Source organism: Zootoca vivipara, chromosome 1 (genome assembly GCF_965207765.1).
Source record: "Zootoca vivipara chromosome 1, rZooViv2.hap1.1, whole genome shotgun sequence".
In the NCBI taxonomy this organism is placed as follows: domain Eukaryota; kingdom Metazoa; phylum Chordata; class Lepidosauria; order Squamata; family Lacertidae; genus Zootoca; species Zootoca vivipara.
Genome location: NC_142582.1, coordinates 65,369,086 through 65,393,287, shown reverse-complemented (window position 1 = coordinate 65,393,287; position 24,202 = coordinate 65,369,086). Strand labels below are relative to the sequence as shown.

Here is a 24,202-nt window from a genome sequence, read left to right as displayed (position 1 = left end):
CTCCGCCTGCTTCTTTTCGACATAGGGGACCACGTGGTTGCTCCAGAAATGCTGATTCCTCTGGTCCCAGCGAGTCTTTTTGTTTTGAGAGGCGTTTCTACGAAAATCTTCATCATAGTTAAGTGCCGCCGCCTCCCCCGCCATTGAATAGGCCAACCTAACATCCGCTATGTAGGCCAACAAATGCATGGCCCTCTTGGGGTACGCTGCCGAAATCACGGCCACCCAAATATGGATGCCCTCGTGCCAATTGTCAAAAGTACGCTCCGCGCGCGGGGTTCTAAACTTGCGCCTGCCATACTGCTTCCTCTTCTCCCCTTTTCCTAACATGTGGGACAAGGGGAGGAGGGTGAAGACATCTATGAAGTCCCCGTTCAGTATCTTTTCCCGCTTTCGGTTTGAAAGATGGGACCCCAGAACTATGTCAGTGTCAGTACAAGTGGAGGCTTTCACTTCAGGAACCACAGCGCCGCCCCGGCATTCCAGCGTACCATTAAAGGACTTCCGATGGGAGCTAGCCCTCCTCCTATGCACCCAGGCCAGGAGTCCCATTTGGTCCTCAGCCACCCCCCAATAATCCTCCATTGGGATGTCCGCGTCCGAGTCGGAAGACGTACCTGATTCATCCTCGGAGTCGTCCTTCCTGCTGCGCTTCCGCTTGTCGGTCTTCTTCTTCGCTTTTCCACCTTGATGTCCCTCTTCGGTGGCTGGGGCCACACTGGCGGGCTCAGGCCCTGTGCTGACAGCCTCCGGTGCCGAGAGCAATCCCGCAGCCGGCGGTAGCGGTAGCGGCCCGGGACGCGTCTGCGCCTGTGCAGCCTGATACCTGAGGTGATCTGAAACAGACTGAGCAGACAGGAGGGGGGATGGAGGGGCACAACCCACGTCCTGCGAGGAGACACGTGGTCCTTGGTGGGGGGTCTGAACGCCTGCTTGCACTGCCTGTGCCGTGTTGGTAACCTGCTGGGAGTTATGGATGAAGGAAGCCAATGAACCCTGCGATGCTCCACCAACCTGTTGGGAAGGCTGCGCTAAAGCCTGGACCTGATGCAGATTAGGCATGACTGAGGGTCCACAAACCTGTTGAGACGGATGCGCTAAAGCCTGGACCTGATGTGGGTTAGGCATGAAGGAGGCAGAGGTGCCTGCTCGTGATCCTGCGTCCTGATGCGGACCAGGGAACATAGGGGCAGATGCGCCAGGAGCACCCACGCTACTGGCCTGAGAACTGAGAAGGGAAAAATTATTCGTAAAAGCCACCGATGTGCCCGGTCGGCCAGCATCATCCCGCTGCGTGCTGGTGAGCAAGGGGCCAGGGGCATCCCCGCTGGTAGTCTGTGAACTTAGAAGGGAGAAATTAGAGGAGCTGGATGCCTGACTATTTCCTGGCGGAGTCTCAAGGACACAGTCCTGGGAACCGGTAACACTGTTTTGCGCCACCCGGTTCGCAGAGGCGAGAGAGACGCACAATGGCGCCAATGTGCTGCACAGTGGACCAAGCTGATTACAGATATTCTGCAGATTAGACGCCACCTGGGCCAAGGCGTCGGGGTTGAAAGCCGGGACAGGGCCTGCAGCCGCAAGGTCAGTGCTGGCTGGAGGGGCTGCACCCTTAGATTTGTTACGCAGGTTGCGACCAGCCATGGTGTTACAGGCTATCGAGCGGTTCGAATTAAAGCACTAAAGCAGTATAAATAGCGGTAAATAATGACGCACTACCCCAAGAGCTAACCCCTTGAAAGCAGTAGACTTCCGATGTAAGTGACGCTAGGGTCAAGGATCAATGCTAAGACAAAGAATACACAGCAGGGTAATGCCAACCAAAAGTGCACCACCCGAGCGAAACCACAGTTACCACCAAATCGCAATATGCTACTACCTTCCCAGACGAAGTAGGTAACGGTTAAGTAATAACAAGCCAAGCTAAAAGGGGTCAATCAGAAACGCAGGTAAATAACCAAGCGGAATAAATTCACCAGAGAAATATGTAAAGCAAAAGTAGTAGGGTTGCTATGTATTGTCCCCCAGCCTCAACCAGAGCAAAATAATTCCCTGCTGATTAATTCACCAATTAAATCCTGAATCGCAAAAGTAACGCTGCGAACTAGCGCCGGTTAATCACAAACTGCAATTGATTTGCCAGATGATTCAACTAAAGCTCGATTAAATCCCAGATGAATGATGCACAGTCAATTTACCACGATGATTCCAAATAAACAACTAATACCAAGCAACGTTCATATGAAACCTGATAGCGCAAAAATAATGTGGGAAGAATAACTTTTGGGAAGAATAAATTTAGGCGAAATAAAATGGCACACCAAGCGATTCTGCAGTTGAATTAGCTTGCCACGGACAGAAGTTAAAACAGGTAAGGCACCAGTAAGCAGGACTAAATGATCCCTGGCTTTATGGCACTGCTGGTGACACTCAAAATGGCTGCCTCAGCTGGCCCACGTGGCCACCCCCAAGATGGCCGCCAAGGCCGGCACACGTGGGGACAAGGCCCACACAGTAGCAGGGGACAGAATTCAACGTGCAGGCAGTACAAGTAACAATAACCCAGCACAGGAGGCGCAGAGAAAGAAGAATTGTTTAGCAAGGGAGCCCTATGCTGAAATAGCAAAAGGGGGGGGGGCCGCGCACGCGGCAAGCTCACCACCTCGATTAGATACTCCACGTAGGCTGGGGCCGCTGGCCGGTCACAGGGAGGCAGGCTCTGCTGGCTGGCTGGTCGTGGGGAGGCAGCCGCCTCAACCCAACCGACTCTGGAGAGGTTGGTATGGCCCCGAAACTGCAAGCAGGAAGTGGAGCACGATGTGGCCAGCACGATAACAAGCCCAGGCGCCTCCGGAAAAGCCTGGCTCCTCAGGAGAGTTCCGGGAGTGCGGCAGAGAACGAGGGGTGCGGGCGACGGAAGGTGGCTATTGCAGCCGGCGCTCCTGCTGTTGCAGCCGATGTGGGCGACGAGCCGGCTGAACGATCCTTGCCCAAGCCGCGGGGTAGGTTAGCGAACCGACGCGCCCGCACACACCCCGCCTCCCAGCTGATCGCCGCCTCCCAGCTGATCGCGGAGTGCTGAGCCAGGGAAGCTCCTGCACGATCCCTCGTCCCGCTCCGCAGCAACCTGGAACGCTGCAAAATAAAACACAAATCAAACCAAGAACAAACACAAGGGGACAGCGAAGGCAGAGGGAGCAAAGGAGAGCAAGAGGAGGGATCTTCTTGAACTTCTTGGTCTGGGATCCGGGGCGAAAGAGGACGTGTTCCCGCCCCGTCCTGGTTTAAATGGACGGAAGCCCCGCCCCGGCTGACCCGATTGGCCAGCCTGCTTGTGACGTGGCGGGAATTCCCCCCTCGCGAGAGGGCTGACTCTCAGCCCCCATCGCGAGAGTTCTGTCGGGCCAAGCCCACAACCCCACCTCCGTGTTAGCGGAAGTGGTTTTCCATGATTATATGTGTGTGTGTATGTGTGTGTGTATTCTAAGAAGGGGGTTGCATCAGGCTTTGCTTTAGGGGCAAATGTTTTTACTTGTGCACCCCAGGGCACCCAAATTCTGCCAACCTCTCGGCCATACCCCATTATATTCTGGAAGGCCCAGTAATCCTCAGGAGCAACTCAGGGTCAAACTGGTTAGAGGGGGAACGGCAAAATGACTTGTGCAAGTTGAAATGTTTCCTGCCAAGGCAAAGCTAACCAGGAGGCAACCCAGGAAAAATAAGTGAATCCACTAAAACAAATCAGAATCTTGAGAACAAGAGTATGAGTGAAAGAGGCTATTACACTATGAAAATGCAACAGGCACAAAACATAACTAATCAAATTACAGCTTTGAAGACTACAGCACATGAAAACTACAACCCATGAGAAGGAATAATATTGGTCATAGATTGAGTTTAAGGTAACTCTTGTGACTTTTGGAGTCAGCTCAGGAAAGCTGCTGGACACCCCACGGAATCCTCCTAGAGTCATAATTTTGGCTTGCAGATCCAAGGTACCTTCAGATCAAATTTGTGAATAATCCCCTCACAGCAAGGTCAGTAGACTTCTCTATATGGCTCCTCTGTAGTGAAAGACAATGCAGCATCTCTTAGTTGAGCATATGGGGCAGTGTGTTTATTCTTGTGTTGTCTGCAAACAATAAGGTCTGGACATGTGTCCAATGTTCACAAGATTAGTTCAACACCCCCAAATTACTGAACAAGTCCATTTGAGTTGTTGTATGGGAAATTGTGAAATGAAATAGCTCTGGGGTTCTAATGCTGGTTATACATACTTAGACTTGTAATCAACTTAAATCAGTGTGACTGACGTAATATAATAATAATATAATAATAACAACAATAATTTATTATTTATACCCCACTCATCTGGCTGGGTTTCCCCAGCCACTCTGGGCTGCTTCCAACAGAATATTAAAATACAATAGTCCGTCAAACATTAAAAGCTTCCCTAAACATCCAAACAAATGTTTAGAATCTGACACCAGGCTTATATAAAATTGTGACTGGCATGTTAAATAATCACAGTGAAAACAAGCTACTAACATGCTGGGGAGTGGAATGGGGAGCAGGTGCTCAAGACCAAACCTTTAAGCAGAGATGCATATGCCACCATGAATGGGAAATCTATGGCTAGTGTGCATATTTTATGTGCCTATAATATGCAGAATAATTTCAGGAATTTTGTGGGTATTTTGTGTTAAACAGGCACATACGATTCAGCCAAATGCCAGCTATTGCAGGAATGGACATTGCTGGGCAGTTTATGCATGCAGACAAATTATAAACCATGTGTAGCTGTGGTTCATAAAGTGGATTAGCTGGAACAAAGTAGATTCTGTTGCCTTCTTCTCACACTGAGATAAATGGTCTATTTATCCATAATCATGGCTATTAGCCATGATTATGGATAAAATATAATCTCTAAATGGAGGCAGTATATAGTATCTTGGGGACAAAAAACAGGAAATGGCTGTCTCTATCAAACCCTAAATTTTGACTCACCAATACATCTGCCTGTCCACTGTTGGAAACTGTATGCCTGCATGGATATTCAGTAGAATCTAGAAAATTAATGCTTATGAAATCAACCTTGGAATGTCTAGCATTCAGCCAGTTTTCATTTTCACATGCCTCATGGAACGTCAATATACTTTTTGTGCCTGAATCTTGTGCCTGAAACGTAGAAGCTCTGTGCCAGATTTACTAGATAGGCGCTAGTATACGAATATGTAGTATTTTCATGTGTCTCCCCCACCCTTCTTTTCAGTATGCATTTAATCCAGGTAGACTCTGTTCAACGGTGGATGGAAGACTTGAAGCTCATGACGGATTGTGAATGCATGTGTATTCTTCAGTCGAAACCAATCAGCCTAGAAGAAGATGCCCAAAGTGAATTTTCTCTGTCATCAGAACACAGCGCTTGTGATAACTTGCAGTTGTTGCTGAAAAGAGCTTGGATTATAAGCACTGAGCTAACCAGGATCGTTCAAAAACTAGAGAAGAACAGGTGGCAGAGGGTCCACAGCATGACAGTAAGAGTCAACTGCCACGTCCGTTCAATGATAAATGAATACAATACATTCAAGAGGAATTCTTGGGAAGAAATGCATCAGGTAGGATTACTGTGAATTGACAGCATCCAGAATGCTGGTATAAATGTTGTTTGTTTTTTAAAATAAAGACCCCATAGAAAACTTTACATGCATGTTTTTTTTATAAAAAAAATAAAACTTATTCTAAACATATTAAAACTTCCAATTAATCCTCTTGGATTTTGGAAACAGGGCTGTCTTTACCTGGGGTTGCAAGGGGTGTGTTGCACCCAGGTGCCGAATTCCAGGGGGCGGCAAATGTATTCTGGGGGGCGCCAAATGTATATTTACTGTATACCAGTCCCTCTTGATTGGCAGCAGTGAAAAGCAATGGAGCAAAAAGCCCTGCCCCCTCTGTCACTCTATTACTCCGTTGCGTCAAATGTTCCTGAGTCAGGAAACAAAAGCAGTTATTTCCGCTGCATCGTTGTTACAGGTGAGCGATTTTCCTCCCCCCAAAAAGGTCAACAACTTTGAGTTCACTCGAAGTCGTTACATGGGCTTCTGCTTGTAAGGCTCATTAGTTGAATGTTTCAGATTGGCAATGTCAAAGATTGAACCTGGAAGCTTCTGCATTCAAAACACACTCTATGTACTCTCTTCATTATGCTACTGAATTGTATGCTCCCCTTTCTGCTGCTGCTCTGAATAATACGGTCTCGCAAAAATCATGTGCAAAACAAAACCCAGCTGACTGGGTACAGCTTAATTTCCACCTCCTAGAATTGTTCTCAAGTTAGCATCTTTAAATGCCAGACTAATGTTACATGCACATGCTTAATCAACCTCTTTTTTGAGAGCAGGGGTGGGGAAGTCTGTGGCCCTCCATATGTTGTCGGACTCCAAATCCCATCAGCTTTGACCAGTATGGCCTATGAACAGGGATGATGGAAGGTGCCCTCCAGAAGCATCTAGAAAGCCACAGATTCCCCACCCCTGTTTTAGAGAAAAGCCACTTTGAGACGAGGGTGCTTAGAGCAGAGAAACAGGGGGCTGGTGGAAGGAGCGTCCTTAAAACTTCTACTTCTTTCCCCATTGATTTCCTGCTCTAAATCACCCCTCTAAGCCACAATCAATTAAATTTACTTTAAAAAATACTTTAAATTAAAATTCATCATTTGGTTCTGTTTAAAGCAATGCAATTCTATCATTTCCCATAATGCAAAGACAAACTATAACACTAAAACAACACATCTCTGTTCTCTTTCATCTGCAGTATGAAAAAATGCTAGTGGAAAAATGTTCTGAACTTACAACAGTTACTGAAAGGTAATATAAAATGTTTGTTTTGCCGAGTGCTATAATTGGTTTGAAATAAATGGATCACTTTAGACTCTCAATTAGTGCTTGTAATCTGTTGGCTCTGATGCACACAATATTTTTTTCTGTTAGTAGAGGAATGGTGGTTCTACATAGTGGGGAATTTCTGTGTTTTAGCCTACTTCTTAACAGAAGTGAACTGGCGCTTTGGGTCATCATCTTAAACTGGTGCCTTAATATTAAGAGCTACTGTTTGGTCTCACATCTTGATTAAGGCTTAGCTTCTGTTCGCATGATGGCTAAAGCACCACAGGGACAATTGCACTATTTTCCTTACATTTCCTTTCAGGTGCATCCAGATTGAAGATGAGCAGATATTAAAGTCTATGAAATCTTGCATTAATGATGCTCTAACCACAGTTGCACAGTATTTTGGCCAATTGATAGAACTAGCTTTAACACATGAAATAAAGGTTAGTGAATATTCTTAACTATATGTAATGTAACAATAAGGAAAATGTTTGGAAGTATTAATATATTTGCTTAGTTTTCATCCCATGAATGTATCATGTAGCCTCTGAAGTCTCCTGGGACTCATCACTGATGTTCTCATTTTTGGGGTTTGGAAATGCAGTTTGGAGGTGCCAGAACTCACCGTGAATGCCTCCCCTGTTCTCTTATACAGTGGTACCTTGGTTCTCAAACTTAATCCGTTCCGGAAGTCTGTTCCAAAGTCTGTTCCGGAAGTCTGTTCCAAAACCAAAGTGTTATTGGCCGAGGGAGCCGGCGTACACCTTCCGGGTCATGTGGCCAGCATGACTAAGCTGCTTCTGGTGAACCAGAGCAGCGCACAGAAATGCTGTTTACCTTCCCGCCGGAGCGGTACCTATTTATCTGCTTGCACTTTGATGTGCTTTTGAACTGCTAGGTTGGCAGGAGCTGGGACATATATGTGGAACATATATGTGGAAGTAAATGAAATTTATGCTTGTCTTTGTTGCCCAGAACCTGGTGAGAGAAATAGACACATCAGATAATCTGTATTCTGCTGAGTCAGCTACCAGCAACTTGTTCAGTCTTACCCAGGAAGGCTCTCACTTGTGCCGCATCATTGCTAAGGTAAGCCACCCTTGTACTCAGGCAATCTGAAAACTTCTTAGGATCTTTGTTGGCAACGTGTTCTTTTGATGGTGTCTTGTAACATGAAAGGACCATGAAAGCTATTCTGTATTCCAAGAGGAAATCAGTGTTCCGTAAGCTCTATCTCTATCTATCTATTCATTCTCTATCTAAACAAATGTCTACAAGTCAGTCCAAATGGGCTCTCATATTTGGCAAGATAAATATTGTTGAAACAATTGTAAAACAATTGCAATATTAAAACCACAATAACCAAAGCAGCAGTTTAGCAAGCCAGCCTAGCAACGTACCGTAACAGTAGCAGGAGCCCAAGGCACTACGCGTCATCCTGCCTTGCAGAGGAAGGTAATTGCTGCTTTGCAGAATGAACTCAGTGAAGCAGTCAGGTGGGCTTCTCTAGAATGAGATTTCTATGGGCAAGAACTGCCAGCTCTCAACCTAACCTACATTATAGGGTTGCTGTGAGGACAAAATGAAGTATGGGTCATGTATTCTGCTTTGAGCTCCTTAGAGCAGGCATCAGCAAACTCTGGCCCTCCAGATGTTTGGGACTACAATTCCCACCATCCCTGACTACTGGTCCTATTAGCTAGGGATGATGGGAATTGTAGTCCCAAACATATGGAGGGCCGGAGTTTGCCTATGGCTGCCTTAGAGGAAAGATGGGATATAAATGTAATGTATGTATGTATGTATGTATGTATGTATGTATGTATGTATAAATAAATAAATAAATAAATAAATAAATGGCAGAAACATTTGTCACCGGAAGATGTGGTCTTAATTTCACAGAGATACAAGGTTCTTTCAAAACAAGTTTTTTCTGTAAAAAATATAAAAAAAATTATTTGAATTCAGGGAACTTTCTATTACTTCAATCGATTGCCTCTTCACATCTTTTTAATTTCGAAAGGTCAGTTGACAAGAAGTTGTTTGGGCTGTCAGTCACCTTGATTGAATGGTTTCAATGCAAAAATGAACTTTATGCTTAGGCATTGTGTTGGGGTTCTTCATAGTTATAAAAGATTTCATGGAGTGGTAACAAAGAGAAGTAAATATAATATATTAGCCAATCTATGGTGGTTCTTTCAGATGAAACAGACTGAAATCCTATGTGCATTTATGTGAAAATAAGCCCCACTGAGCACTGTGGAATTTCCATTTAAATAAATTTGCATAGAATAATACTGTGAGTTCCTTGAATTATTGTTTGTATATTATTTTTGTAATTGTTGCTGAATTCACACCCTACTTTTCTACAGAAAGTACACAAGGCAGCTTACACAAAATCAATACAGTACAAAGTAAGATAAAAGAGAGTGCCAAAAACACTAAAAAAATAAGCAGCAGCTTTAAGAGCAGCAAATAAATGGCTAAGAGCTACTTAGCCTCTAGGATTGTGTTCTCAGCCTACAAACATAAGGATGGTCTCATTGGCTTAGGCCAACATTTCATTTAGCCCAGCATTCTGTCTCTGATATGGGTCCAGCTCACAAGCATAATGCTGAGAGCCATTGCTTGTTGTTTGACTGCTTCATCATCCACATCAGATATAATACTTTAGAAACCTGGAGTTTCTGTTAAGTTACTACGGCTAATAACTGTTGACACAACAATCCTTTCTGAAGTTATGCTAACCCTAAAAAAGAAATTCACCTAAAATCCAAATGACAAGCTGCTTTGGAAGTGTGCCTACCATTATGATCCCAAAATTGATGGGTATCTCTCCATGTTAATGATTGGTACTTGTATGAATAGAAGCTGTATGATCCAAGCAAATAACCACACCAGAGAAACAAACCATAGTTAATGAAGGCATGGAGATAATCTGCCCAAACCAAAGGTGCTCCTGTCCATGTAGGCAGCTAAATGCTCCGAGGAACCCATGAGGGCAAGTCCCTGGCCATTCTGGTATCCTGATAATTAAGTGACTTGTGGGTTGTGTAACAAAGTACTTCATTTGGTCCATTACTCAATAACCCAGAGTTCTAGTCTTTCATCTGTAGAGCCACATTGCAGAGGAAATCAAAGCCCCTTCCACTGGACTCCTCTTACCCATCTGTATTTTATATTTCTCTCATTTTGTGTGGGGAAAAAAAAGCAGGGCATACATATAGTACTTGAATACATTAAATCGTACATATTGACCAGAAGATTTAAAGAGAAAATTCTCTATCATGGTTTGTCTGTTAGGCTCTGCCTTTTGGACTGTCAGCTTCCAGACCCATAAATCTTACTGCGTTTGCAAAAACAATCTGTCTTTTTAAAGCTTTGCCATCACAATAAGACCTCAGTTAAGCGGGGTTATTCATCTTAAGGATGGTTTGTTGGACTTGTAGAAAATGGGCTCCATTAAAGCAAATTATTTCTAAATTATTTCAGTGTTTGTCAAAGTTAAGAATAAGGCAAGACCAGACAGACAGAAATACAGACAGGCAGACAGGCAGACAAGACAGGCAGACACAGAAACATGGTTAAGATTCCTGTAAACAGTTTTCTCCAAAGGGAACCTACTGAGCCCATCAAAGAGGCAGTGAGGGTATGATTTACGACTTGCTCACCATACCAGTGACATTGGAGTCAAAACTTAAGAACTGGATATCTATTAGGGCATATATATATATATATATATATATATATATAAAATCAGTTTTCACATGGCTGGAGGATGTAGAAGGGGGACCTTAAATTAGGCATTTTACTCATCTCTCTTTCTTGCACATACCTCCACGGAACAGATTCATCCTTTTTTTTTTTTTATTACAGGCTACGTCATGAAAATCAATGCTGTTTTAATAAAGGAGGTTGAGTGGATTTCCATTAAAATGTTTCTCAGCCCTATAGCTCTGATATTTAGAATGCCCTTCGATCACACCAGGTTTTTCATCCTGTGGTAAATAAAGGGTTGCGTCCAGCATTTAATCTCAGGTGCAAGAATGTTTGAAAAGCTCCAGCAGTCTCCTTCCTTTAACCCTTTCCCTCTTAGATTAAATATGTTCAGTTTCTTGAAGTTGTTAAACCATCTGCTTTGCCTTCTGCAACCTTTATTTTACATTTCTTTCTTTCTTTCTTTCTTTCTTTCTTTCTTTCTTTCTTTCTTTCTTTCTTTCTTTCTTTTTTAAAACACATTGCCAGTCTCCTTTGAACCTCTTCCAGTCTCCCCCTTCAGCTGCCTATTCAATGTGTGATCTGTGCAACGTATGGAAGAAATTGCCCAAGCTGCATGGCGATCCACTGTACCCAAATAGCTTTCTATTTGAACCAACTGCTTTACGATCAACTGGCTTTACCTTCTATCAGGGAGAGAAAGAGAAATGAAAGTCAAAGAGGCATTACCGTAGAGTGCAGCGCTCCAGCTGTCAATTCTAATCCTAGGTTCCACATCACATCAGCTTGCATGCTTTTCCTGAAACACAATAACAAACTACTGGACCAGACCAACATTTCCTTTCCCACAGTGGCCAAGTGGATGCCTCTGGGAAGCTCTCAGGTGGGACATGAGTGCAGTAGCAGCCTCCCACTTGTGATACACATCAACTGGTACTCAGAGACATACTGCCTCCAATGTCATGTAGCTCTCATGTCATGTAGCTCTCATGACTAATAGCCATTGATATCCTGAATGAGTGTCTCGCTCCCATCCTTCTGCCCTTTCACTGAGGTCCAGCTCCGAGGGCCTTCTGGCGGTTCCCTTCCTGTGAGGTTACAGGGAACCAGGCAGAGGGCCTTCTCGGCAGTGGCACCCGCCCTGTGGAATGCCCTCCTATCAGATGTCAAGGGAATAAACAACTATCTGACTTTTAGAAGACATCTGAAGGCAACCCTGTTAAGGGAAGTTTTTAATGTTTGATGTTTTATCGTGTTTTTAATATTCTGTTGGGAGCTGCTCAGAGTGGATATATATATCCCAAGAATTTGTCTAGTCCCCTTTTAAAGCCATCCAAATTTGCGGCCATCACTTCATTATGTGGCAGTAGATGCTACAATTTAACTATGAACTGTCTGAAGAAATATTTAATTCATTCAACTTCACTAGATGACCCCAGGTTCTAGTATTATGAAAGAGGGAGAAAAACCTTTGTCTATTATCTTTATGCACTGTGCCTAATTTTGCGCCTCTTTCTTATGTTCTCCCTTACTTTTTCCTAAACTAAATGTTTCCTATTCCACGGAGGCATTCTTGTCTCCCTTGCAGACTAAGGCAACTGAAGAGGCAGGGACCATTTGGTGCTGAACCTGGCATCTCCTCTCCCAGTGGATGTGTTAAGCTGCAAATGATATTATGCCGTTAATATATTTTGCTTTTTTGCTGAAAGTATGCTGATAGTTCAGTTTCTGTCAGTGGTAGATGAAAGCATGCGGCCATGCAGCCTTTTTGTCACACAGTTGTTTCCAGCTAATGCACTCGTGTCAGCGGGGACTGAGCAGTGTCATCCATTTAAAGTTCCCACTTAATAAGGCTGTGGAGAAGAAAGATGGCCCTTCAGTAAAGCCTGATGGTCCTGCTGCCATTCTGTAAACTGATAAACTGTACTGGCTTTTAAACGTGCAGTGACAAACTCTGCACAGTACATATTGCCTTTGATTTAGGATAAGTGCAGTGTAATTGTTTTTTAGTCATGTGTGCAAACATTTATAAAACTATGTCACATTCCGATATTTCATTCCTTTGCTTTCACACATAGACACACACAGCTTGGGTTTCCTGCTTGTGGAAAGCTGGTATTAGTGTAGCTGAGAAACTCAGGGGACATGCCTAAAAATTGCAGGTGAAGATGGAGTGATAGAATGGGCCTCTGAAGAAGTGTGTTTCCGAGGCCAATTTTCTCCCTTCCAAGGATGTTTTAAACCAGGGGTGGCTAACATGTGGCCCTCCGGAAGTTGTTTGATTGCAACTCACATCAGCCAATGGTGAGGGATGATTAGAGCCAGTCTCCATGGCCAGCTCTATTTGAATAGCGAAGGAAAGTTTAAATAAACTTGCAGGGTTTCAGGCAGAAGTCTTTCCCAGCCCTAGATGCTATAGCCCTTGTGTGATGCAAGATGTGGTGCACAGTGCCTGTGTAGTAGGATGAGCACCTAGGCATGCTGATTCCTCCCCTCCTCAAGAACAATCTGGGAAATGTCAGGGAGAAGTTCAAGTAAAGGTAAAGGGACCCCTGCAGCGCTCATCTCACATTATTGGCCGAGGGAGCCAGCGTACAGCTTCCAGGTCATGTGGCCAGCAAGACTAAGCCGCCTCTGTCGAACCAGAGCAGCACATGGAAACACCGTTTACCTTCCCGCTGTAGCGGTTCCTATTTCTCTACTTGCACTTTGACGTGCTTTCGAACTGCTAGGTTGACAGGAGCTGGGACCGAGCCACGGGAGCTCACCCCGTTGCGGGGATTTGAACTGCTGACCTTCTGATCGGCAAGCCCTAGGCTCTGTGGTTAGCAGAACACAGCAGAATTGATTAATACTATTAATGAAATCAAGCAATAGCAATGTGCCTTTGGCCTTGGGTGACTAAACATTCTTCATCTGGTGCCCGGAAGACCACAGGTACCAGGCTAGTTTTCCCGAAGGTGTGTGAACAACCACCGAGAGATCCCTCCTTCAAGGAGGACATCTGATGGTGAATGCAAGGCTCATTCAAATGCATGCAGCAGAGGTCTGCATCACTTCTGGAACATTAGCATTTTCCATGGTATGCAAATGCAGTAAGATATAGTTAGATTTTGTTACGAAAAAGTGGATACAGCTCCTACTTACCATCAGGTTAAATACACATTCATTTACTTACTAAGTGGAACACCGGAGAACCACTTGATGAAAAGGCAGAATGTAAATTTAACAAATAAATATTTTTTTTCTACGTTAAATTAAACTCTTGGACTATATTCTTTTTATGTAGGATCAAAGAAAAGGTTGGTGGCAACCCTTGTGCCACTGTTCTGCATTAGCTCCCAGGGAGATAATAGGACTATTCAAGAGCAGCTTTTGCCTTTCATTTTCATTCCATAAATCAATGGAATTTCATTTGCTTTCCTTGGGCTGTTCTATTGCCAGTAAAGCTTTCTGAATTGTCTTATTGTTGTGTAATGCAAATGTAATAGGGAAAAGGAAGAATTTCATGAAACTGCAAAATCACTCAAGCTGAGGATTTTAAGCAAACTTATCTGCAGATAATTTTCACTCGAATCAGTATTGAAATTTGTGGTGTCCAGAATTTCAGCAAGGCTAAACAGAACTAAGTTTATTTTTGCATTGGCCTGTCATTTTATTGTTCCATTAGATACTGTGTCCTGGGGCAATTGCCTCTGAACTTGGGTCTGGATTCTAGCAAGGAGCCTGTGAAAGCAAACACATTGATAATGAACTAATTCAAGACACTCAAGAAACCTAACATTGTCTTGGGGGGGGGGTAGAATTTACACCTATTTGAAAATAGTAATTACAGACAGGGAAGCAGAAATGTGGATAATTATGCATAATTTGTGTGTGTGTGTTCTTAATTTTAGTTGAAGTGCAAAATGAACAGTTTTCATTTTAATATTTCAGGAGAATATAGTGCTCTCAAAAATCGGAAATTCTAATATGTGCATCATATTTAAATTTAAAAGATATGTGTTCTCAACAGGAGCTTGTTTCTGCTGAGCTGCTGGTATGTGCATAGAAGAAATTACGAAAAGAGTAATAGTTGGTCCTGAAATAAGACTGCATTGGACTGCATGATAATTTATTCCAACTGGTTTCCTGATTTTTTTCCCCAACAGGAAGGGGGCATTGTTGCTCTTTTTAAGATCTGCCGTCAAGATTGCTTCAGGTGCCTATATCCCCAGACACTCAGGACATTGGCATCTGTTTGCTGTGTGGAGGAAGGAATCGAACAGCTGGAAAAGGTATGATTATCTTAGCACTCTGTCTGTGCTGAAGAAAGTATTCTCCTTAGGACTTTGTATCTATATGCATAATCCAAGCCAGGGAAAGTATTTATTCTTTCCAGAAAGGGACTTTTGCTCGATGTACTGGTTGCAAATATTACACCCATTTATTTTAATGGATGCAGATAGCACTTTTATTAAGTGACCAGTTTTGCCAGTCAGTCCTGAGTTAAAGCAAGTAGCAAACAGCCTCTGCTGGATGTTTTTGGGTACTTCCTTCCTTTCGTTCGTTTGTAGTAGAACACTGTAGCGTAGCATCTAGGCAAAACTGGGCTGTGAATTGGGAAGCCTTTGGGATTAACTCTTGCCTAATTATGAATCTGATCTACCTTACAGAGTAGTTCCATGAATTGCTAAGATAATATATATACCAATCATATATTTTTCCTGGCTTTTCTCCAAAGAGCCCAGGGGTGATAAGTTGGCTCTTTCCCTACCCATTTCATACTTGCCATAAGCATGTGATGACTAGCCTGATGTGAGCTTCAAGGCCTAGTGGAGATTTGAACATGGATCTCCCTGGTCCCCAGTCCCTCAAGGGAAAATGTCCCAGGCAGGGCCAATATCAAAAGGGGGGGCAAAGCCCATCCACTCACCCCATTGCCTAGATCACTGCATTTCATCTCTACCTCCTTTCTCAGCATAGGCCTACAGAGGCAGTGAGTGTAGCATGGCCAGCATTCAAATTTGCCAGGTGCTATTGGCCACTCGCCAGGATGGCGTCTGACGTCTCCACCATCTGGACCTGCATGCCTGGGGATCCTTGGATCTTGCTCGATTCCACACACTAACAACACTATCTGTGATAGATTATCTGCACAAACGTAATGGATTTCAGGAACGAAAAAAAAAATGTATTGAAAAATATGACATTTGAGCCGCCTGGCCCCAATATGACAACTAGACATTCCGTTTTGGTGATTGTAACCCTGGTTTAAGGAGCCATATGGCACCTAGGTTATATACCCTGTTTCCCTGAAAATAAGACATACCCATAAAACAAGCCGTAGCAGGATTTCCAAGCATTTGCGCAATATAAGCCATACCCTGAAAATAAAACGTAGTGATAGGCGCAGTTCTGTAGAGCGCCAAGGAAGAGGCGAGGCTGGACGCGTAATTAAAAATAAGACATCCCCTGAAAATAAGCCATAGTGCAGGCACCCCCAAACTTTGGCCCTCCAGATGTTGTGGACTACAATTCCCATCATCCCTGACCACTAGTCCTGTTAGCTAGGGATCATGGGAGTTGTAGGCCAAAACATCTGGAGGGCCGCAGTTTGGGGGTGCCATAGTGTGTCTTCTTGAGGAAAAACAAATATAAGACAGTGTCTTATTTTTGGGGAAACACGGTATCTGAGTTTCTAATACTGTCAGTGACAGGAGAGACCTAGCAGGCTGAATGTTCTCCATTGCTGTTCTTAGCACTCCAAAATGCTGGCTCTCACAATGCATGAAAATTGCTATGAATACTCAACATGGTCTGGGGAACCAGTAGGAGGAGCAGAGAAGATATTGTTCTATTTGGCAAGCAGAAATGTTTATGCTTGTGTGACAATTGCATTAGTGCAACGTTGAATTCAACCCTAAGTATATACAGTTTTACATAGGGAATGTAAATATAGACTTGCCTGAAAAGAAGTACATGAAGCAATTCTCTCTGAATTGGTTATATGACTTTGTTTATAAATTTGTGCTCTGCCCAGTACCTCCCCCAATTCACTGAAATGTGGAGAGTTCTGAATAGATGCGAGTCATTTTTCCTGTCAACACTTCAGATATGGTGACACATAAGGGGTAAATTAGCACCGGTTCAGAGACAAATATAACAGCTGAAGATCTGAAAGAGGTTTTCAGCAATGTACTACACAGGCTAATTTTAACTCTCAAAGGTTCGGCAAACCCTTGCAGTAAACATGAAAATGCCACCACTTACGATTTGAATTGCTCATAGCCTCCCTTCCCATTTTTAAACTTGGGGAAATGAGCACTATTGCAGTCACTAAATCATGACCTCATACTTCACATTTCATAAAGCACATCTTGCACGTTTGAATAATGCACCTCTTCAGCTTAATGATAAATGATTTCATTTGTACTTTACAATGACATGCCTTGTAATTGAGTGTCCTGAAAGGAAGCAAATAATGGTGGGACATCTGCAGCGTAAGTGAGAACTGTCCATGATTATATTTTTTCTTTCTTTCATATTGTAGCTGGGTTCATGCAAAGAGATCCCAAGTCTTTCTCTGCTATGTTTGTAATAAGCTTAGGATGGCGATATTTTTAAATGGAAGGAATTTATAAGATCTTCTTGAGCAGCATTTCCCTGGAAAAGCAGATTATCAAGGCTAGGGAGGTGTCCGTGGCATGAATCCTATGGAGATGCATCTTGTGTTAACCATGTAGGTGGTTTCTATCAGTGCTTTTGCAATTGGTTGGCTTGGTTTGCAATTGGTAGTTTCTGCATTCTTGCATACAGGAAAGGTTGTTTGAGGTGAACCAATACGAACCTTTGGTGCTGTCTCTCTTTCTCTCTGCAGCAATAATGGCAGAACGACCCTTTCCCCTACTCCACAAACCTTTTCTTTTTCAAAGACGAAATGGGAGAACAGGGGTGTTGAGCTATTTGTGTGTCTGCTTTGTGTAGAATCACATCTAAGTGCAATGTTGTAAAGGAGACAAAAAGTTGAAATATACAAATGGTGAAGAGAGGCATGGTGTCTTGTGCTGTATTACCGGTAGTGGATAGACAAATATGCCAGTTTTGCTTTCTCTCCAGTTCTCATTTTTTCAGGTATAATAATAATAATAATAATAATAATAATAATAATAATAATTTTATTTTTTTATACCCTGCCCATCTGGCTGAGTCTCCCCAGCCACTCTGGGTGGCTCCCTATTGAATATTAAAACAATACAGCATTAAATATTAAAAGCTTCCCTAAACAGGGCTGCCTTCAGATGTCTTTTAAAATTAGGATAGCTGCTTATTTCCTTGACATCTGATGGAAGGGCATTCCACAGGGCGGGTGCTGCTACCGAGAAAGCCCTCTGTCTGGTTCCCTGTAACCTCACAGTAAGGGAACCGCCAGAAGGCTGGATCTCAGTGTCCGGGCTGAACTGTGGGGGTGGAAACGCTCCTTCAGGTATACAGTTTAGGGCTTTAAGGGACAACACCAAAGTTCATTTATCCTCAATTCCAGATCAGTTTGTGGGTGTTTTTTTTAAATTAATCATAAACATTTTTCAGCATTTTAGTGTAAAATTCTGTTAATATGCACATTCTCGCACAGCAGTTTCCCCTAATACAATGCACTTTGGCCTGCTATCATTGTAGAACAACCTTGTGAAAATTCTCAGAAGCATAAACTGAATACAAGTGACCATCTTTCGGGAAGAGATTAGCAGCCACCTCCCTTCCTACCTTTTAAAAAGGCAGCTGTTGTATCTTTCCTTTGTATAATTATGCTGTGTTAATTTGTTCCCCAGTACATAATAGGAAACCTAATGGTGCATTAGACTTCAGAAACATCACTTTAAATGGCAAACAGATTTGTGAAATTAGAGTTGGGGACAAAGCAATGAAATTAAGCTCACGCTGGTCAAAATGACCTTTTTGGTTTTCTAAGCCACTAATGTTTCTACAAGACCATTCAAAATGATAAAACAGGCTGCGTCACTTAATGGAATATTTAGTGCTGTGCTGGGGTAACTTGGAGTGGCACACTCCCTGAAGAGATTGCAATGCTCAGTTTCAACAGATAACAGAAACATCCTGCGCAAGTTCCTCAAGTGGAAGAACTCCAGTGTGCTTGAGCCAACAGAAATGCTTCCATAATGAAAGAGTTTGGTCTGTAGGTAATAGATAGTAACTAGACTGCAACTTCCTGCAGTGCAAATTGGGCACTGTGGGCCATATTGAAAATGTGAGATTTGTCCTAGGAATAGCAGGCATAATTTCGGGGGACAGCCCAGCACTGAGCATGGAAAGCTGGCAATGTGGACTCATGCTGGTCCTGTATTCATCACTGGATGTTAGCTGAAACAAAATTAAAAAATTCCTTCCAGTAGCACCTTAAAGGTAAAGGGACCCCTGACCATTTGGTCCAGTCGTGACCGACTCTGGGGTTGCGGCGCTCATCTCGCATTATTGGCCGAGGGAGCCAGTGTACAGCTTCCAGGTCATGTGGCCAGCATGACAAAGCTGCTTCCAGGAACCAGAGCAGCACACGGAAATGCCATTTACCTTCCCGCTGTTTATCTACTTGCACTTTGACGTGCTTTCGAACTGCTTAGCACCTTAGAGACCAACTAAGTTTGTCATTGGTATGAGCTTTCATGTGCATGCACACTTATTCAGATGTTAGCTATTGAGCAGCAACTTAAATTGGAAGAATGGCAAGAGAGCGACCTCTTAATTATCCTGCTCTTCTTAAGGATTTCACCGTTATTGGGAGAACCTGGGCAAAGCACATAGTCAACACTGCATGTAGTTTGTGCCTAAAACATGGTTTAACCGGAGTCCGACCTCAAGGGTGTCTCTGGTCAACGATCAACAGTAGATACACTACACCAGGCACCCCCAAACTTCGGCACTCCAGATGTTTTGTACTACAATTCCCATCTTCCCCGACCACTGGTCCTGTTAGCTAGGGATCATGGGATTTGTAGGCCAAAACATCTGGAGGGCCGCAGTTTGTGGATCCCTGCACTTCACCATACTGAAGCTCTCATTGTTTTAATCCCTGTAGAAAGTGGATACATATGGAAGGTGATTCCAGTCTTGAGATGTTTAACATATTCTTTCAGTCATAGTTTGAGCATGCTAATTCACCACACTCAGGACTGCCTTAAGCCATGTGCTCACACCACACGGAGCTGCCACTGGTTGCCTTGGGTTGAATAGCAAGCCACAAATGTCTGCATTGCTGTTGGGCAAAGTTGCCCTGTTTTCTAGCTTGGTGCTGAACTGGAGAGCACCAGAGGCAGCCCTAAATGGATTAGCTAAGAACTGATTACCACACAGAATCCTGTCCCGTGCCTTTTCATATTCCAAGAAAGCAGCTATTTTTGAATAAAGGATGTGGTATTCTAATACTCTTTGACAGGTGGGATCAAGATAAGCAATAAGCCTATTACTAAAATTAGGGCAACTCTCCAGAGCATTATAGACCCATGACAGAGCCTGGATGGTGCCAGTATGGCTTAACTGACAATTTCTTAAGTCAGAAATAATATCTAATTAGTTTAAGAGGAATGCAGTACCAAGCCAGTAATGAATACCAGTTGCTGCAATATAAATTAGCAGCTATACTTTATAGGACAGAATATAGTGGATTCAACCAGGGAGGGCCAACATGGCGCCCTACAGATGTTTCTGGGGCTACAATTCCCATCACCCTGACCCCTGGCCATGGTCTTTTCAATAATTAAAGAAGCTGCATCATGCCACCGTGGGAATAATTATTCAGATAGCCATGCAGGTATTGCTGTTAAACAAAACACATTTGTTTTAAAATGTCACAAAGAGCCAAATAGCTAGAACCCATTAATTTGTATAGAAATGGACTGGAGGGATTGTGTGTGCTGCAGAAAGGTTGATAATGGCATTAGTTGCTCTTGCATCTGTTCAGATTAATACAGACTGCGATTAGAGAAGAGGAACAGCAATTTTTAATGCTGTGAATATTCTTAGGTTGTTTGGCCATTTTGGGGTGGTTATATGTCTAGGCAGAAGCATGCTGGACTGCATTCAGTGGCTATATACCAGGCATCCCCAAACTTCGGCCCTCCAGATGTTTTGGGACTACAATTCCCATCATCCCTGACCACTGGTCCTGTTAGCTAGGGATGATGGGAGTTGTAGTCCCAAAACAGCTGGAGGGCCGAGTTTGGGATTGCCTGCTATATACTCATTAGCAGCACACACAGCTTGAGTACGGGGCACAGAAGGTTTTTTATATTGTGAAGTTTTGTAACTGCCATTGAATGCTCAGGATAAGTAAAAGCCAATTTTGAATACAGACAATATCCCAAGTTGCTAAATACCATTTTTGTTTAAAATATCAAAAGTTGAGGCAATTTGCTCCAGTAGTTTGATATTTCCCAGTTTAAAATGTTGGTTGTGGTTTAAGATGGAAAAAGTATGCAGTGATAGTTAGAGAGTTAAAGCCATAAGAATTATTCTGACGAACCTTCTTAATAAAGAGACTTCTCTTTATAGCAGGAAAATATATAAAGCTGGGCTAGGAAAATCAATTTCTCTTTCTTTGTATTCCCACAAGGCTGTCAGAAAGACAGAATTCATTTGCTCCTGTACTAAGTATATTGAACTCCACTCATACAAAATATTGAAGACAAAAGAGATATCAATAGGTGATTCTTAAAAATTCTGTGTGTTTGGTAAAATGTCACCTTTGACTGTTTTTTTTTTGCTTGAACAGTTGGTACTGATGATCATTAGTCATTACACACAACCTCACATAGAATTACTGAAGATCTTCCTCACTATCAACTATTCAAGCTGGGGCTGTTACAAATAACAGTAAGAGGTGATGTAATAGCCATTAAATTCCAACTAAGGTCATTATTTTCTTTCATGATGGTATCATTAACCAAACCTGGGCCATCTTAGTTGATCATCAGACACTGATTACCATCTACAGCTGGTGAACGAATCTCACAGTCTCCTTTGTTCAGTATTACATGGGTCATAACTGCAAATGAAGAGTGGGACTGACGGATCCCAAATGACCAAAACATATTGAGGCATTTAAGATTCGAGGATGATGGCTATGGTTTTTGTTCCTTCTGAAAGCCGTTTGTTTCAGAACTGGATGATGTGGTTGTTGTTTAGTCATTTAGTCATGTCCGACTCTTCGGGACCCCATGGACCATAGCACACCAGGCACTCCTGTCTTGCACTGCCTCCCGCAGTTTGGTCAAACTCATGTTCGTACCTTCGAGAACACTGTCCAACCATCTCGTCCTCTGTCGTCCCCTTCTCCTAGTGCCCTCAATCTTTCCCAACATCAGGGTCTTTTCCAAGGATTCTTCTCTTCTCATGAGGTGGCCAAAGTATTGGAGCTTCAGCTTCACGATCTGTCCTTCCAGGGCGCACTCAGGGCTGATTTCCTTAAGAATGGATAGGTTTGATCTTCTTGGATAGGTTTGATGATGTGGTACAATCAGATAATGTTAAAGGCCCCAGAGGCTTCTTCAATTAACTAGTAGTGGAAAATATGCTGTGTTTTGGCACAATAAATCAGAACCAGTGTGGGTGGTGCATGTCCTGTGTGAGTGTGGTTGGAAGATGGATGGCAGTTAATGGATTGAGGATGAATCTGGACAAAACAGAGATCCTTAAGCATCCAAAGGCGTCAGTACCACCTCCAAGGTGAACTTGAACTTGTTTGAGGCATTTACCTGCTAGCCTGGTGGCTTGTGCATCTGTCGGAATCAATCCATTTGAAAAGATCACATTCTCTAAAACTCATCTATTAACCACCAGTAAAAGAGAGCAAGAGATAATGGAGTGTACTGTTTAACTTTGTCTCCTGAGTCTAAACCAAGCATTCTCTTCACAGGGTCAGAATCAGCACCAGATTTTGGGCAGGGCTGACAGTTCTTCCACACAGGGCGCTGAGCTGAGGGGACACAAAATATTACTACCACTACCACAACTACTACTAATACCTAAATTTATACAGGCACCTACTGAGAAGATCCATATAAAAGCAACTGTACCAAAAGGAATCAGGGTGAAAATAAGACATGGGGTGGCGGGGGTTGGGGCGGACCAAATTTTGTCCTTGTTCACGGTGCCATATTACCAAGGTCAGCCCCTGACTGAATCGTGTTGCTCAAGGGCTACATTCACTGTGCGGCAGGTAGCATGTTAAGATCCAAACCAGGTCTACTGCAACTTGAATACAACCTTCTGAAATGGAAATTTGCTGGAAAGCTGATAATCTTTTTGAAGAATGAGGTACAAATAAAGTTTTCCTGACCTGGATCTACTTGGGGGGGGTGTCTTTTGGAGGCCAATGGGAAGTTCCTATGCAGAAGGGACAAACTCTAATATGAACTATTGTGTTTAAGAGAATAGAAAGAAAGTCTTAAGGAGCGATCTTTTGCAGAACTGTGTTTTCCCTAAATCCTGTTTGGGCAACTGTATTTCGGTGATGGTGAAGGGAAGGAATCCAAAATCCGCTGGTACTATATGAAAGACTTTAGCATTTAGACCTCAGCTAAATATTTCGTTTTGAAGAATTGGAATATTAGTACTAGATTTATGGCTGAAAAGCCCACCATTACAGGAGAATGAGAATTGACTATTGTGAATGAAAAATAGCCTATGGTCATTTGATGACGCTTTTGATTTTATTTAGGGATTTGTAAGTGGAGGCAATAACCAGGACTGACAAATGGTCCACAATCAGCATGTGAGAAATCATCTCCAATGTGACTAATGCTAACTTTGTTTTATTATAGCTCAGGGAAACCCCCCTGGCAAGCAAGCTGACATTTCTGAAGAAAGAGGAAAAGCTTGCTCAGCTTTTAAACTCAGGGCAGTGCTTAATGAAAATCAGTGATGAGATTTAGAAAAGCAAGGCTTAAATGCTGCCTTCCCCCTTCAGACAGACAGTGCTGGAAGCTCAGAGAGATTAAGATAAGAAGGAAAATAGATCTTTTTTATTTTTTTTTTAAAAAATATTATATTCATTTCTTTTTCTTAGTGCCAGTTAGGTGAGAGACCCAGCTCAACAAGACACCTCTCAGTTTGAATCATTACATTTTTCATAATAAAAATATGTATAACGCTAAGGATATTCATCACAACTAAGAGTAATCAGCAAAACAATTACAATTTTTATTATTATATTTATATCCTGCCACCCTAAAAAAGAAGGGGGGGGAATGTATCATAGGCAGAACACTTCTGTTATTGGGGGATAAGGTGGCGAGGAGAGAGATTTTGTAGCAAGTTACCCACCATATCCATGGCTCTGCTGCGGCCAGGGCAGGAGATGTGGGGGCAGAATTTTTCTTTTTGTTTCCTGTTGACTCAATGCTTGATCCAGGGCAGACATAGTGTGGGGCCACTTTTGTCCACAAGTCAAATGAACAAGGGAGCTTGGGATCCTGCAGATTCACACCTGCCCCCAACATACCCATAGGGCATCTACACCAGCAGAGTTTTCCACAGATGTACCGGCAATTCCTCCACAGATACACAATGTTGTTTGGCTCATGGTGCTTTTTCTCTGCATGTGGAGC

The 24,202-nt window shown here is 43.1% G+C and overlaps 1 protein-coding gene across 2 annotated transcripts in view; it reads left to right on the top strand.

The window, feature by feature from the left end:
• Positions 1-24,202, top strand: part of INSC (INSC spindle orientation adaptor protein) — a 138,695-nt gene that overhangs the window by 75,330 nt on the left and 39,163 nt on the right. For both annotated transcript variants that reach the window (XM_088666762.1, XM_035119885.3), the window contains exons 3-7: positions 5,273-5,618; positions 6,814-6,866; positions 7,207-7,330; positions 7,863-7,976; positions 14,756-14,881. In XM_088666762.1, the coding sequence (XP_088522888.1) occupies positions 5,273-5,618; positions 6,814-6,866; positions 7,207-7,330; positions 7,863-7,976; positions 14,756-14,881 (763 nt within the window). The remainder of the gene's footprint in view (positions 1-5,272; positions 5,619-6,813; positions 6,867-7,206; positions 7,331-7,862; positions 7,977-14,755; positions 14,882-24,202) is intronic.